At 42.9% G+C, this 14,873-nt stretch overlaps 4 protein-coding genes across 4 annotated transcripts; 2 read left to right on the top strand and 2 right to left on the bottom strand.

The window, feature by feature from the left end:
• Nucleotides 1-215: 215 nt before the first annotated feature.
• Nucleotides 216-1,897, top strand: I206_106909 (uncharacterized protein; the record flags this gene model as incomplete). The annotated part of the gene is made up of 6 exons (XM_019157266.1): nt 216-313; nt 380-458; nt 557-791; nt 893-1,211; nt 1,280-1,487; nt 1,577-1,897. The coding sequence occupies 6 exons, from the start codon at nt 216-218 to the stop codon at nt 1,895-1,897; spliced, it is 1,260 nt and encodes a 419-aa protein (XP_019009984.1).
• A 128-nt stretch (nt 1,898-2,025) lies between these two features.
• Nucleotides 2,026-3,561, bottom strand: I206_106908 (ferrochelatase; the record flags this gene model as incomplete). The annotated part of the gene is made up of 6 exons (XM_019157267.1): nt 2,026-2,250; nt 2,334-2,520; nt 2,594-2,668; nt 2,743-2,849; nt 2,941-3,408; nt 3,544-3,561. The coding sequence occupies 6 exons, from the start codon at nt 3,559-3,561 to the stop codon at nt 2,026-2,028; spliced, it is 1,080 nt and encodes a 359-aa protein (XP_019009985.1).
• Nucleotides 3,562-4,372: 811 nt separating this feature from the next.
• Nucleotides 4,373-5,308, top strand: I206_106907 (uncharacterized protein; the record flags this gene model as incomplete). The annotated part of the gene is made up of 5 exons (XM_019157268.1): nt 4,373-4,570; nt 4,648-4,658; nt 4,728-4,801; nt 4,876-4,968; nt 5,067-5,308. 5 exons carry the CDS (start codon nt 4,373-4,375, stop codon nt 5,306-5,308), a joined length of 618 nt encoding a protein of 205 aa, XP_019009986.1.
• Nucleotides 5,309-5,550: 242 nt separating this feature from the next.
• Nucleotides 5,551-12,767, bottom strand: I206_106906 (uncharacterized protein; the record flags this gene model as incomplete). The annotated part of the gene is made up of 9 exons (XM_019157269.1): nt 5,551-5,656; nt 5,718-5,920; nt 5,982-6,949; nt 7,009-7,099; nt 7,157-11,676; nt 11,758-12,149; nt 12,202-12,467; nt 12,534-12,616; nt 12,692-12,767. The coding sequence occupies 9 exons, from the start codon at nt 12,765-12,767 to the stop codon at nt 5,551-5,553; spliced, it is 6,705 nt and encodes a 2,234-aa protein (XP_019009987.1).
• Nucleotides 12,768-14,873: the final 2,106 nt, after the last annotated feature.

Raw genomic sequence — 14,873 nt, 5'->3', positions numbered from 1 at the left:
AGCATAGGTGAATTGGAAATTCAGGAACGAAATGCTTCGATACATTTATCATAGATTAAACGTAACTTTTCGTTAACTTCTACATCTATCAGATTGCAAATCATCATTCATTATTGCATCTCTGGGATCGTCGGTTCAAATTCTTTCCCCCCCCCAATCAGCTCGATATCCATGCACTATATCCGACGGTTAAAGCTGTTCATTTTCGCTTCGCTATGTCAATAAAACAGCCTAAACCACTTCAAATCCGCTTACCATTCTCCGTACCAAAACCTAATAAATCGACTAATACCGAATCTAAAATATGCGGCATGTAGGTGAGCTTTTTAGGGTGTTATAAACAACGGACAAGCTTATCAAGGACTACTTCATGCTATAGATGTCGAAAGAATGAAAGTAGGTATACATGTCCAAGATGTAATATTCTATATTGCTCTTTAGATTGTTTTAGGGATGAAGTGAGTTGTTTCTCTCCTCTTCTTGATCTTGCATTTCAGTGGTTGATTCGCAACAAAATTATACCGATGCTTACTGGGTTTGTATGAAATCATCTTAGGCTCATACACAGTGTTCTGAACCTTTTTATAAATCTACTGTTCTTTCTTCGATAGCGACAGATCCAAAAGTAGGAATGGATGAAAAGAAAAATATGATTGATTTGTTAAAAAGATTCGAAGAAGCACAAGCTGAAGGTGAAAATTCAGAAGATTTTTTAAAACAATTAGAAGAATTAGAAAAAGAAGAAGAAGATCAAGATGAATTATTAGAAAAATTACAAGGAATTGATTTGGGTCAGTCCAAATCATTCTCAAACCATCTTAGTCATAAAGAATTAATTAATTAATTAATTAATTAATTAGCTAACTTTAAAATGATCTTGATTGTAATGTAGATGAAATCGATTCGAATCAACTTTTTCATTTACTTCCACAACAACATAGAGATGCTTTTTTATCTGCTTTAAAAGATCCAGAATCGGCAGAAGCAAAAATATTACTTGAACAGGCTACGCAATCTGATGAAAATCAAGGAGATGTACCGAAAGTTTTACCTTGGTGGGAAGATCAACTTGAAGATGAAGAAGAACAGGATGAATTATCCAATGTGAATGTTGCTTCAATACCAGATACTATACCAGATGGTACATTGCATGATATTTCACCTCCCGAAGGTGTTGGAAATAAATTAGTATATAATGCAATTGCTATCTGGTCAGTAAATTCATCTTTAATTCCCTTTGATATCTGGATCTCGAATTAACTGATAATTTAATTCGTAGTATCGCTTATCTACATACTTTGCTTTCATTTCGATTGCCCTCATTATCACCGGAATATATTCAAGATGCGGATGTGACTGTCCAAGAAATTAAAGAATACATTGGACAATTAATACCATTTTTAATTGACCAAAAGTCCACAGTGAGATATGAGAATTTGAGCTCTGCATGGGGAAGTATATGGGATAAAATAAATCAAGAACATTCGGTACGTTCATTTAGATTCACGCTTCATGTTTCAAGCAGAATAATATAGGATCATAAAAATTATACTAATCAAAGCAACTAAAACCTTAGTCAAATCAACCTAACACTAAAGCTCTTCAACATCTCCTCACTATCTTACCTATCCTCTTACACCCCCCAATAACGACTCCATCTCATCCTAAATTATTCAACGTACTTGGTGATTTGTATAATCTTTACAAAATACCCAAAGCTGGCGCGGCAGTGACCAAGAAATTAGCATTCTATACAAAAGCATTGCGTTCAGTGAGTAGGTCAGAATGGTTAACTTTAAAAAAATCAGTGGAGAATGAGCTACATAAGTTGGAAGATCAGGATGAAGATCATAATAATAAGAATAATGATAACAAGCGTGAAAACCTGTTATTGTAGTAACGATGAAATGTTAACGATATGCATTTGTATGAATGTTGTATGCCAGTAAGAATTCAGTCAAAATTTTGTTGCTAAGGCAGAAAAGCCGTCCGAAAAGTGCGTTTTCTGCTCTTCTTTATCACCGCCTAGGCGGCTACCTGGTTACCAGTACCACCTGTGGCTAACCATTCTTTGGTTTTACCGCACTTTGGATTTGTACAACCTGGACAACGTAATGACAGTTGTTGACCCGTTGGACCGATTTTCCCTGCTTCGAAGTCTTTCAAGTGATTCGAGACTAGATCTGCAATCGCTCGGATGAAAATTGGAGAATCATTCAATGATGATGCTCGTGTAAGGTGAATGCCAAGCTAAGTTTAATACATAATATTAGCTTTCTCTTATTCTACTTTGTCAATTTGGTGGATTCTTCGTCATTCTTCCATGGACCTACCTTTTCAGCTTCTTCCTGCACTTCGATATCGAGCTCGTACAGTGTTTCGATGTGATCACTTGTGAAAGCGATTGGTACTAAACATACATCCTTCTTTCCAATCTTAGCGAATCCTTCTATAGCGGATGCTGTTTGAGGTCCTTGCCATGCTTTAGGTCCTACTTTAGATTGCCATGTAAGACGGTATCTACGGACATTGCGTTAAGAGATGATTCGTCAGTATCGATATAAATTATCTGAGGTAGGCAGAGCCGACTTACGGGTTGGAGAAATTCAGTTTCGTCATCACTGCGTGCACTGTAGCAGCTACCTCGGCGGTATACGGGTCACCTCGGCTAAAGATCGTACAAGCCATAAGTGATTGCAAAAAGACTGAAACAAAGATCAAGAATGGTACATAGTCACTTACTTGACGATCTCGAGAGGTAATGAGTGCGCCGAGAACAGAACGACCACGTCTTTCCGCCTTTCCTCTGGATATTGCTGCAAAGCAGTCTTAACGTTGTGTGCGAATGCCTGAGTCAAGGAAGTCAGCGACATGTATTTTTGGTTGTGTCGTTCTCGTCCTTAGAGGGTACTACAAGAACTGAGGGAAAAATCGACTTACTTCTACCAAACCTTCATTTGTAGGCCATCTGTCAAGCACACTCCACTGTATACTTCCGTTATCACCATATCCATCCTTCTTAGCTAACCTGTAAAGCTCATTGAGACTACTACCAGTAGTTGAACAACTGTATTGAGGATATTGAGTGAAAGCGATAGCCCTTGTGACTCCATCCGCTTTCATTGCTTCCAAACAATCTTCCGTTAAGGGTTTAGCATATCTGAAAGCGACATATGGTTTATGTGGTGCAGTTTCGGGATTTAATTCGTCTAACAGTTTACACATCTCTTCACCTTGTAATTTTGTCCATTTCAAAATTGGTGATCCACCACCTATATCCGTATATTGTTTTTCGATTTGCGGTGTACGTCGTCTTGCTATCACAGGAGCTAGAATAGATTGAAATGGGAGAGGAATCAAATCGTGGTCGTGAAATAAACGGGATAAGAAATCGTGAACTTCCGGAATCTATAAATGTGATCAGTTTGTGTCAATCGAATAAAATATAGACACAGTCGATTGTAGTAACGATATAATGCTCAAATGATATTTGGCCACGCAAGAATTGAATTTTTGAGGTCAGGGATAAGGTATCACACTCACAGTAGAAGGTCCACCCATATTCATCATGACAACAGCTATAAATCATTACAGAGTCAGGTGGCAATCTGGAAATAATATCGTTACGATCGGACTAACCAGTTGGACTATAAAAAGCGTATCAATCTTTTGGTAAGTGAGGAGACTGATTTCGCATAAGGAGTTTCGACTTACGCTTTTGATTTGAGTGATGGTACATCTCTGATCGTTGCTAATGACCTTTTGAAGTTTGATCTAGACGAAGAAGCGATGAGATTTGACGGACGGGATAAAGCTGTCATTGGTCTTTGAAAAATCATTTTGGCGGTGTAAGAAACTTCGAAGTAAGTCAACCCGATTTCAAGAAGAGATTAATTTGAGCTGATAGAAGTGACTGCAAATATCCAACGAATATGATTAATTGTCGACGAATTGAATTGATAGGAAGTAATCGTCCCAGAAAGTTGAAAAGTGGTAAAGTGGTAAATTATTAAACCAAACGTCATGATCGTCGAATCATCCATCGGCAATTATTCATTCACTTGATCCCATTTCCTAATCCATATTAGCGGAATCAAATCTCATTACAATCTGGTCTGTAATATCATTACGAGTGGTCAATACTTTCCCCACAAACAGAGCATTGTGTATCATCATCACCATCTTTAGGCTGGTCAAGCGTAGTCATTTGAAAGCGTTGATGCAGGTCATTGACAGATTCAATTTAATACTAACAAGGTAAATCATAAGACGACATAATAAGTATTGCATTCTGCAAGCGGACTTCATTAACGCGCTCAATTCCCCTCTCATATTAATCAGCTACGAAGCAGATAATCTGTCGTACAACAAGATGTCAGCAAATACCCAACAATCCTTCAGATCACAATTATCAGGATTTAGATGGGCAAATAGTGTACAAGATGATTCTCAACGTTCTTCAGCTGAAACTTCTGGACCATTTGGAAGAGTATGGAATAGTATGAATGGTTACATACCTCTAAGAAATGAAGGAAGGAGTCAAGAAGAAGAAGCTTATTTCGCTTTATCGGTTAGTACAATCACCATCAATTCTAGTACTCATCTCTAAGATAAAATCTGACATGCCTTATCATTGACATAATTCAGAGATGGGAACGGTAAGTACTCACTACATAGTGTAGAATTTACTCTTTTAGCCAGTACTTAACAAAATATCCTTTATCTAGATTTCTCGGTTTCTTAGCTTGTTGTGCAGGTGGAATAGCATGTTTCGGTGTAGCTTTCTTGTTCCTACCTATACGTTAGTCGTCTCTTATCATATTTCTCATTAGATACCCTGATGGTCGAGCTAAAATTATTAAAATGATTCAATAGTCGCTATAAAACCACGTAAATTCGCTTTAGCATTTACTCTAGGAAGTTTATTATTCATGTTAGGTTTTGCAATTTTACATGGTCCATGGAATCGTAAGTCTCTTACATATATATATATGTATATATGATATATGATATGTCCAGCAAGATATAATCAAACTAATAATCTCATTGTTCACTTCTACCTGTAGACCTAAAACACATTTTATCACCTGAAAGATTACCATTTTCATTAGCATATTTCGGTTCACTTGGTTTAACTCTTTTCTTCGCTATAGGTATAAGATCAACATTAGGTACACTAGTAGCTGCTATAGTTCAAGTAGTAGCTTTATTATCTTACTTGGCAGCTTATTTCCCTGGAGGTATTACTACTTTAAGGTTTGGTGGTCAAATGGCATTAAGAGGTGCAGGTGGTGTATTACCTTTTTAATAGTATAACACCAGTCATGCACAAAAATGGAGTATTCTGAATAAAGACATATGAGGTGCATAGTATTCTATATTTTCCACTTTTTCACCTTATTCGATCATCTATTGAGAAGGGAAAAACGTATATGCCAAAGACTGAGAACCAAAAATTTGGGTATTGATTAATTACAATTGAAAAGAAATGAGAAACAATGCTATGGAAGAGAAAAAAATGATATTCCACTCGGCGCGACCAACAATTGACTAAGCAGTCACCCCTAATTCAGCCAACACTTGTGCTTTTTGTTCAGGTGAGAGACCTTCAAGTATCCTCTTGAACCCGGACATGACACCGTCTTGGTTGGTGGAGCTGTGACGGATGAAAGAAATCAGCGAATCACCCTTGACGTTCGAAGACAGCCAATACTCACGCCCAAGATACCAAAGTTTCCGAACAGTATTCATCCCTGACAGCTTGAACGAAAGTTTCGACTTGTTCGCCTTGTTTTTCGATGTAAGCGGCGATTTCTGAATCCGTCGATCCAACTTCAGCAGGGACGAATTGGGCCAATAATTCTTTTCGTTCGGCATATGTTAAGTCTGGGTTGGCAGTTGAAAGTTTTCGCATTATTCGCTACATCGAATCATCAGCCTATGAGCTCACAGATGAAAGGAGAAGAGATCGCTAGACTCACAACTTCGCTCAACTTCCTTCGCAATGACCAATAGATGGCTCTTCTCGAGTTCTCCCAGTCACATGGTTCGCAGTCCGCCTTAGCCTTCATTCTTCCACTTCGGTCGTGTAAATCGGCAAACTCTAAAGCGATAGATTGATAGGCTGGTTGAAGATGTTTCTCCCTGGATTCGAGTTTAGCAGTAGCCGCAGCCTTTTCCTCGGGAGAGGAGGAGGCGGAGTCGACTGCTTTCTTAAGTTCGGCGTACTCGGAATCCAGTCGAGCCATGGTGGCTTGTACTTTAGGTTTCCTGTATTTGACTTCTACGATACCTTCGGGTTCCAAGACACCACCTCGAGATTCGTTATCCACAAACATCGTCATTTGCTCTGGGTTGATGGAAGGATCCAAAACTACCCAAGCACCACCACGAAGTTCACCGTTGGGTACCAAGTACACAATGACTGGGTGTTTATATGACGACAGTCCGTCGACGATCTTGGCTCCTTCCTTCAAGATTGCTTGAGCCATATCAGACATTCCTCCTGAGAAACCTCTGAAGTTTGCGAAAATGACCAAAGGAAGTCCTTCTCTGTTGGAATCTTCGATGGCGGTGGCAGTCTTTCTGGATGAATCAGGGAACCATACCGTACCGGCAAGCGAGACTCTCGATTCGGTAGAGCTCTCGTTAGCAGGATCGGCGGGGTCTACTCGTTCAATTGACCGAGTTTCCGCAGCAATGACAGATACAGGGATACCGTTGAGTCGACCTCTACCGGTAACGATGGTTTGAGCCCATCCACCCATAGTTTCGAAGAAAGATCCGTTATCGAGGATACCAGATTTCCAGGTTGATACACCATCTACATCTTCGTAACAACCAGCAAGGAAGTTTCGGGGATCATAAGCGGCTTTGGTAGGTTTCCAATCGACATTTCTGTCCCAAGAGTCACCGGTAGGCAATATAGGAATGGCTCGGCCTCGTCGTTCTAAGCATAAACGAAGATTAGCAGAAGTAATCAAGTAGCTTGAATGCCGCCGGACATACCAGGGATGAACATCAGATAGTTAACAATTTGCAAGGCTCCGTCAAGATCAGATGCAGCAACCAGGTGGGAAATACCATTCTTGTACATGATCTAGCGAAAAAATCTGAGTCAGCTAATGGATCGCAAATGAACACAAGGTGGACTTACTTGAGGACCACCCAATTGGATGTTGGAGGTGTACACCTCTTTACCCAAGACCTTGTTGATGGCTTGAGCACCAGTCAAGATGATTGGTTGGCCTTCGACTTGCACGACTCTTTGTCCCAATCGTACCAAGTAGGCACCGATACCAACTGATCGAGCGGTAACCATGGAGATCGTGAAGATATCATCGTAAGCTCTGGATGTCTCACCAGCGATCAGACCTGAACCTCGGAGACATTCAACACCGAGACCATCCTTGAGACCGATGATCGAGGTTATTTGGTGGCGCCTTTCGCCGTTGACTTCGATCTCATTTGTAATAACTGAACCAGCACCGAGGGTGTTGAGTTTATCGAGTTTCTCAGGCGTGAGGTAAAGGTAATCGAATCCTTTCTCAGGTTTACCTTCTTCTCTCCAAGCGACATCAAATAATGCCATGACTTCCTCTGCTAAACCGATTCTAGCACCTGAGTTTGCGGAAAGGTACACTCTTGGCAAGCCAAATTGTCTAGCATATTGCGTCGCCTTGAAGAAGAATTCATCTTCTGTAGGACCGAATGAACCAATCTGATAAGTTATATCGTTGGAGATGACCACGACTTTTCGCCCCTTGGGGTATTCAGGAGTCTTCATGGTGAAAACCCAAGCTACCATACCGCAAGTGTTGAGACCTGGTGGCCGGTTGACTTCTTGCAAATCGCCATGTTCATCCAAGACAAGTTCAGAAGCGTGAAGGAGATCGGAAGGGACCTTGATGTGGGGCAGGTAATTGGAGATTTGTCTCCAAGCTTTGCCAACAGCTTGTCTGAAGAGATCTGGGAAGTCGTATACGTAAGTGGTACCAATAACGTGGGCCTGGTATCGTCGGGGCTGAAGGGATTCTTTGGTGGTGTAAGGGAAATTGACTGGTTGCAGGTGGAATTGACCTTGTTCTCCGACTGATTTGAGAATGGACTTGCCCTTGTCGCTGGTGACTTCCTGGTAAGCTTCATACTTGACGACGAAACCAGAAACGTTCTCGATGAACGCTCGAATGGGCAAAGGATTACCCTCCTCATCCTCAATGACCACACGGATCTCGGCTTGGGTGACTCGTAATCTCCACAACCTTTTACCGTGCCTCTCGATAAATCCGGCAAGAGCTTCTTGAAGATCGTCAAAGGTCACACTGAGTGAGTATACACAGTTGACACTGATGTGATTGCAGTCGGCCTGTCTGATTTGACCGGAAACGACTTCAAGGGTATCAAGGATATCGCCAACCAATCGATCAGTCTCGGATATGAGGTACTCTTTGACTTGCATATTGCCTTGGAATCTGCCGGGTCGCAACAACGCTCGAACGAAGAATCGGACATCTGATGAGTTTTCTCGGCCAACTGCGTGGTAGACGTGTATTTGTCGGTTAGTGGAAGGTTGAGGAGTGATCTTGAAGTTGACCAATCTTCCGAGCTCTAATTGATACGCCAAAGCAGGTTCGATATTCCTGATAGCTTCTTCTTCTTTCCAAGATCCGTCAGATGTAGGTCTAAGGGTGAAGTAGGATGGATATTGACCTTTTCGGCAGGCCATGAACGATACTCTTCTAATACCTTTGCTGGAAATCTTTTCCGCGTATTGGTTGGCAAGAGCGTGGAACCGCTCGTTAAGTTGTTCATCGGTTAATTCCTGATCACCGTTGAAGAGTCGAAGAGCTACGTTCATAACGTGAGGACTTCGAGCATCGCTACCGTATTTCTCAGCGTGTTCAGCATGACTGAAAGGTGCATACATGGACAAGAGCTTGGAGAATCCGTTTTCGAGCTCAGAGAGCTTGTTGTAAGAGGTCATGAGACCGAATCGGGTAGGTTCTTGTCTAGTGTTGACAACATAGTTGAGGTCTGACATGGAAGCGATTCGAGAGAAGTCTCTCATTGAGTCGACACGAGGGGTGACAGGCTCCGATTGAGGAGAGCCGAGCTTGAATCTCCAGGTGATGATGTGCGGCTCGCCGTTCTCTCCAACCTCGTAATCTAAATGCATAACGTTGTAAACTCGGTAGGCTCTTCGAACGTATACTTCCAGCGAGGCCAAGGCGACCCATGGGTCTTGATGCTCGAAGAAAGTGGTGAGTACATCGAATACAGTGTATCTTGAGTCGGTGACTTCCTTGAGCATATCAGATGATGGCATTCGGTGGCCTGAGCCAAGTTCGCCGTAGTAGCTGGTAGTGACGGAAGTTTTGAGGAGCTGTTCGAGCTGACCAAGACGTTCTTCGTATGATGGCAAAGACCCAACGATTAAAACTTCCTTGGCTTTGAGTGCTACCTTGGCCGCAGGTCGAGATTCTAAAGCTGCTAATCGGTTGAGCGCTTCATTGATGTGACTCTCAGGAGTCATGGATGCACGCGGAGACTCATTCTTGACGATATCGAGTAGGGCAAGAATGAGCTTGGTCTTGGAAGCGATCTTGCCGTGAGAAAGAACGAGTCTGACAACGGCGTCGAGGTCTTTGTTATCTTCTCGAAGCTTGAGAACGATGTTTTCGGCAGTTCGGGTGGAATCGGCGAATGGCTCTTCGACGTCCGCAAAGTAGTTGAGCATGTCCGCCCAGGTTCTCCATTCATGAACTTGCAGACCATGTGCGAATTGGTCGATGAGGACTTGCAAGGGCGATAGAGCGGCAAGGACTTGAGCTCGTTCCTTGGGGGGTACATTGTCATCGATATAAAGATCGATAGCTCGTTTGATCTTGAGCGAAGGGAATTCAGCGTTTGTTGCTCTGCCGGAATCGAGGAGGGCTCGAATCTCGTCCTCAAGTTTCTGTGGTATACGCCCACTCAACGTAGACATAACTTCTTGAGCATTGGAGAAAGGAAGGTCATGATCCTTGAGCACGGACTCTACTACCTTCAAGGAATTACCAACTAATGCACTATTATCGAAACCTTGTAGGTTATCGTAGAGGACCTCAAGGTGTTCTCGAAGTCGTTGATGGGGCTTGGTGCCGTATCGACCGTTCTTGAGCTCGAAAGTTGGAAGAATACCTTCGAAAGGTTTGGCAAATTTGACCTTGGTAGGGTCGTCAAGAGTCAGTATACCGAGGAGTTCACCTGAGGCTAAGGTTTGACCTGGTTGCTTCATGAATTGGGCAATTCCGCTTTCACTAGCAGTAACCGGCATGATCATCTTCATGACTTCGATTTCAGCGTAAGCATCGCCGGCGTCGATGTGATCACCTGAATCGATGAGGTATCGCACGAGTTTACCGGGAGAAGGTGATCGGAGCTGAGTAGGATCTTGTTCGTCTTCGATTACGGTTGTCTTGGAGTCGATAGAAAGGACCATGGCTCCGACTTCTTCTCGCCAATAAATAGTATGGGAGGCACCTTCCAGCGATACAAGAAGGCCACCGTCACTCAGACTTCGAGCTCCAACAAAGATTCGGCCTCCATTGAGGTAAAGAGTGAAGGAGAAAAGTGAAGATTTGGCCATAGCGAAAGAATATCGGACGTTTTCGTAAATAAACTCGCTCTTGAAGAAAGTTTGTAAGGTGTCCTTGGAAGGCACTTGACCTTTGTCGAGGATGGACTTGTACTTGGCAAGCGAAGCCTCGTATGCAAGGTGGGCTTTTACAACAGCACCGCACACAACGGCAATAACGGGATCGGGCCGTTCCGAGGTCATACCTTCAGCAATAAGACCATCGAGCCATTGTGTGGTAAGTGTGTTGTTTTCGAATTCTGGCTTTTCGAGCAACTTGATGAGATATTCCACCGTGGTTCTAAATTCACCTCTAATGGATAATTCTTTCAATGCCACGACCATAGACTTTCTGGCTTCACTACGTTCCATACCATAAGCGAAAATATGACCGAATTGTGAATCGGCGTATTCGTGTAGACCACCTGCTGAAGAGACAGAGAAGTAACCCCATACATTAGAGTTAGATCTGAAGTTCAATTCTGTAAGGTTACCGGAAGAAGGCTTGAACCCGGCATCTGGATTTTCACCAGTAATTCTACAGGCAATAACATGTCCCTTGGGTTTGGGTTTTCGTTGAGTGTTGGCTGATTCTGGTCTGGTACCGTCAAAGTCAATTTCGGTGACACCGTGGGGGTCCATGCCGTAAAGTGTTCTGATATCTCTAATTCGGTGTAAAGGGATACCCATAGCAACTTGAAGCTGGATTGCGGGAATATTACATCCACTGACCATTTCAGTGGTAGGATGCTCTACTTGCAGACGGGGGTTTAATTCGAGGAAGTAGAAGGAGTCATCGGAGTGAGAGTAGAGGTATTCGACGGTACCAGCGGACACGTATCCTACGAGTCTGGCCAATCGTACAGCAGCTTTCTCCATTTCTTCAAAGGTATCCGGTCGAGCGATAGTGACCGGAGCTTCTTCAATGATTTTTTGGTGTCGTCTTTGAACGGAACAATCTCTACCGAAAAGAGAGATAGCATTACCGTATTGATCTGCCATCAGCTGTACTTCTAAATGACGAGCAGATCCGGCAAGCTTCATGATAAAGATGGGCGATCCTGTGAGCAGAAATAACGTAAGCTTAGCTGACAAAGGAGCTCATGCCACCAAGCCGGGGGCGATATCTAACGTCCACTCACCAGGCACTTCTCCTGCAACAGCTTGGAAAGCATTCTTGAATTTGTCTGGATCCTCGACCTTTCTAATACCTTTACCACCACCACCTTCGGATGCCTTGATCATGATTGGCCATCCAATCTGCTCGGCCTTTTCCAGACCTTGTTCCCAAGACGTCACACAAGCATCTGCATAAGCCTTGTCAGGAACAGTGACGAAACCTTGAGGGGAGAGCATGGTATCCGAGATACCGGTACCAGACCAAGCCATACATGGCACTTCAGCGTGCTGAGCTACAATGGTGGAAGAGATCTTGTCTCCTAGAGATCGCATGGCCGATCCGGGAGGACCAATGAAGACGATCTTTTGTTTGGCGAGAGTTTCAGGAAGTCGAGGATTTTCAGATGCGTGACCCCTATATCGGCAATTAGTACAGCTAAACAGTCACGAAGAGTCACATAACTTACCAACCAGCCCATACGGCATGTACACCAGCTCGCTCAGCTACATCTACAATGAAATCTACGTTGGCGTAGTTATTGTTGTTGGAACCTCCTGGGACTTCAACGTATCTATCTGCCATTCTGATATATTCTGCGTTGATCCTCAGATCTTCTGGAGTTGCCATTACGGTGAACTCGATCTGACGATCTGAGCCGAAAGTCTCATACGACCATTTTCGAATGGATCTAATCTCTTTCACGGCGGCGATACCGTTGTTGGCAATAAGTACCTATAGTCGGGGTTAGAGATGCCAGGCTTCCGGGAGAGTAGTACTTATGGAAAGGATGAGACGAACCTTTGTGATGACAGTATGACCTCCTTGAGCTTTTACAAAGTCTGTCACTCTACCTGCTGGGGCTACATCTAAGCTGTTGGCACCTAGAAGTATGGGGAGGGATATCGTCAGCTCGGTGTTCCATATCCTCTGCCAAACTTGTTCTAGCGGCCACTCACCAATGAAATGAGCTACTTTAGCATGATCATATTGATCAGAATGACCATTGAGGCCGTCACCGTTGACGACGGACATGATGAGTAGGTCCTATGCTTATTCTGATTATTTGATGCTGAGTGAATTTTGGTCTATATGTGTGTAGGATTGGTCGTTAAAAGTTGGAAATTTCAAAAATCAGCTGTTACAGTTGATTATACCACTACAACAGCTGCGAAAGGAGACCAAAGACGATGATCAAAAACCAAAAAGAGAGTATAAGAAAGGGGGATGGTGATATTTAGGTTGTAACACCTGCGAATGGTGGTGAGAGCAGACGAATCGATGATGATGATGCTGATGATAATAATTGTATTCCAACCCAAATTAATTGACTGAGCTCGGTGACATACATTTTGGATATTACCTTTGGGGATTAATCTTTAACCCCCGGTAAAAACGTATTTTCCCCCATTATCCAGGCGGTTAGACGCGACAAGTGGAGGTAAATCACGTGGTTTAAATTAAAAATCAACAAACCGATCGACATCTTTTACATAATCATCCTTTCATCATACAAATCCCCAACCGTACAGTATGATCGGTTTTCTTCGGCTGATATTGATGGGGACGTTGATGGGAATTTTGATCATAAATGGGGATTGTCATATTTTCCCATGCTATATATTCAGAGGGAAGATGTCAAGGACGTATGGCTCTACCTATTGAAACATATTGACGCTTTCCAGTCAGATAAGTGAACTGATGATGGGGTAGACTGAGACAGCCGGGAAAGCGGGAAGATAAGATAAGGAGAAGACCGACAAATTTAATCTAGTTGTAAAAAATCGATAGAATTGACTTTGCTGCTAACAGACCCCCCAATCTACTGATGCTGCTACAAATTAAATGCACTAATTCGACGAGTTGAGCGTCATTGGAACCAAAAATATAAGTAATGCAAAGAATTGATCGCGCGGTCGAGGCTAAGGGAAGCCTCGATATCAAAGGGAGTTGGTCGCTGCAGCGTCAATCGATGCAGCGATCAGCCGTTCCAGCAAAGTATGCTACGCGGTCGATCTACTTTGTTATATCAGGCTTTATATATTCAATCGGAAAACGATGTCGGGGAGTCGCTTACAACACGCGGATCAAAGGAAGGCTGGTGTATCAGTGTCAAGGGAGGGGAAATGCAGAACACAAAGATAGCAAAATATCTCTTCAGGACTGATCCCACGCTATTCGGATCCCTATAAAACCTCGAGAATCGAGGTAAATGACTGAACGCCGAGTATTGGCGGATTATGCTATACGATCGAATAACTTTCGTTATCAAGCTTTTTAAACGAATCAAGTGACATTGATTAGACGTACGACTTGTGTTTCTCTTACCAAAAAAAATAAACACATAAAAACATAATACACTGACTGAAACGAGGCCAGAGAGAGTTGATCACGCGCCCTTTCGAGCAACCTGTGTTCTTTCTTGCCTCGTAAATTGCTACGAGGCAAGGAAGACCGTTAGGTAAATTGTGCTACGTGTTCAAGGTATACTCGTGAAATCCCTTTATGTACCACATGTTTCTATTCATTTGTCTACATCCACCCCCCTTTGACGACATTCGAAGAGATCAATATTTCATCATCCTTCGTCAATTATCAATACAGATATAGCTAAATTCCAAACAGACCGTTCAGGGAACCGAAGTCAAAATCTCGAATTACGAGGGCACTTGCAAACGGCAGTGGTTTGAAAAGCAAGTCTGGTCCAACGGAAAGGCGGAGTAAGTACATTAAATCGTATGTATCTCAGGACGTCCTGGCGGATAGCTTATTCGTGCTTAGTATCAGCGAATTTGTCTGATGGCTAAATGATCCTGTATACTGTCTCTCCCGTTGACATTGCGAAGGAGAAATATCAGGTCAATGAAAGACACTTCAGCACAGGCCTATAAGTCATCGAGGAAGCCTCATTCGCAATATGACGCTGGGGTAATCGATGACTTACACCATGCCATTATATCTTTGATCGTCCTAACAACGAAATGACCGATCGGATTCGGTGCAGTCAATGCCTATGATATATATACCCATACCGCACGGTCATAGCCCAGCTCCAACAGTCTCAGGATATGGCGGTCTAAGGACAAGCAGTCATATTGGCCAGATGACGAGTCAAAAAGAATGTTGACAAAAAGGATTGAT

This window comes from Kwoniella pini, chromosome 10 (assembly GCF_000512605.2).
Source record: "Kwoniella pini CBS 10737 chromosome 10, complete sequence".
NCBI lineage: Eukaryota > Fungi > Basidiomycota > Tremellomycetes > Tremellales > Cryptococcaceae > Kwoniella > Kwoniella pini.
Note: the sequence above shows the minus strand (reverse complement) of the source record. Positions and strands in the feature narration are given on the sequence as shown.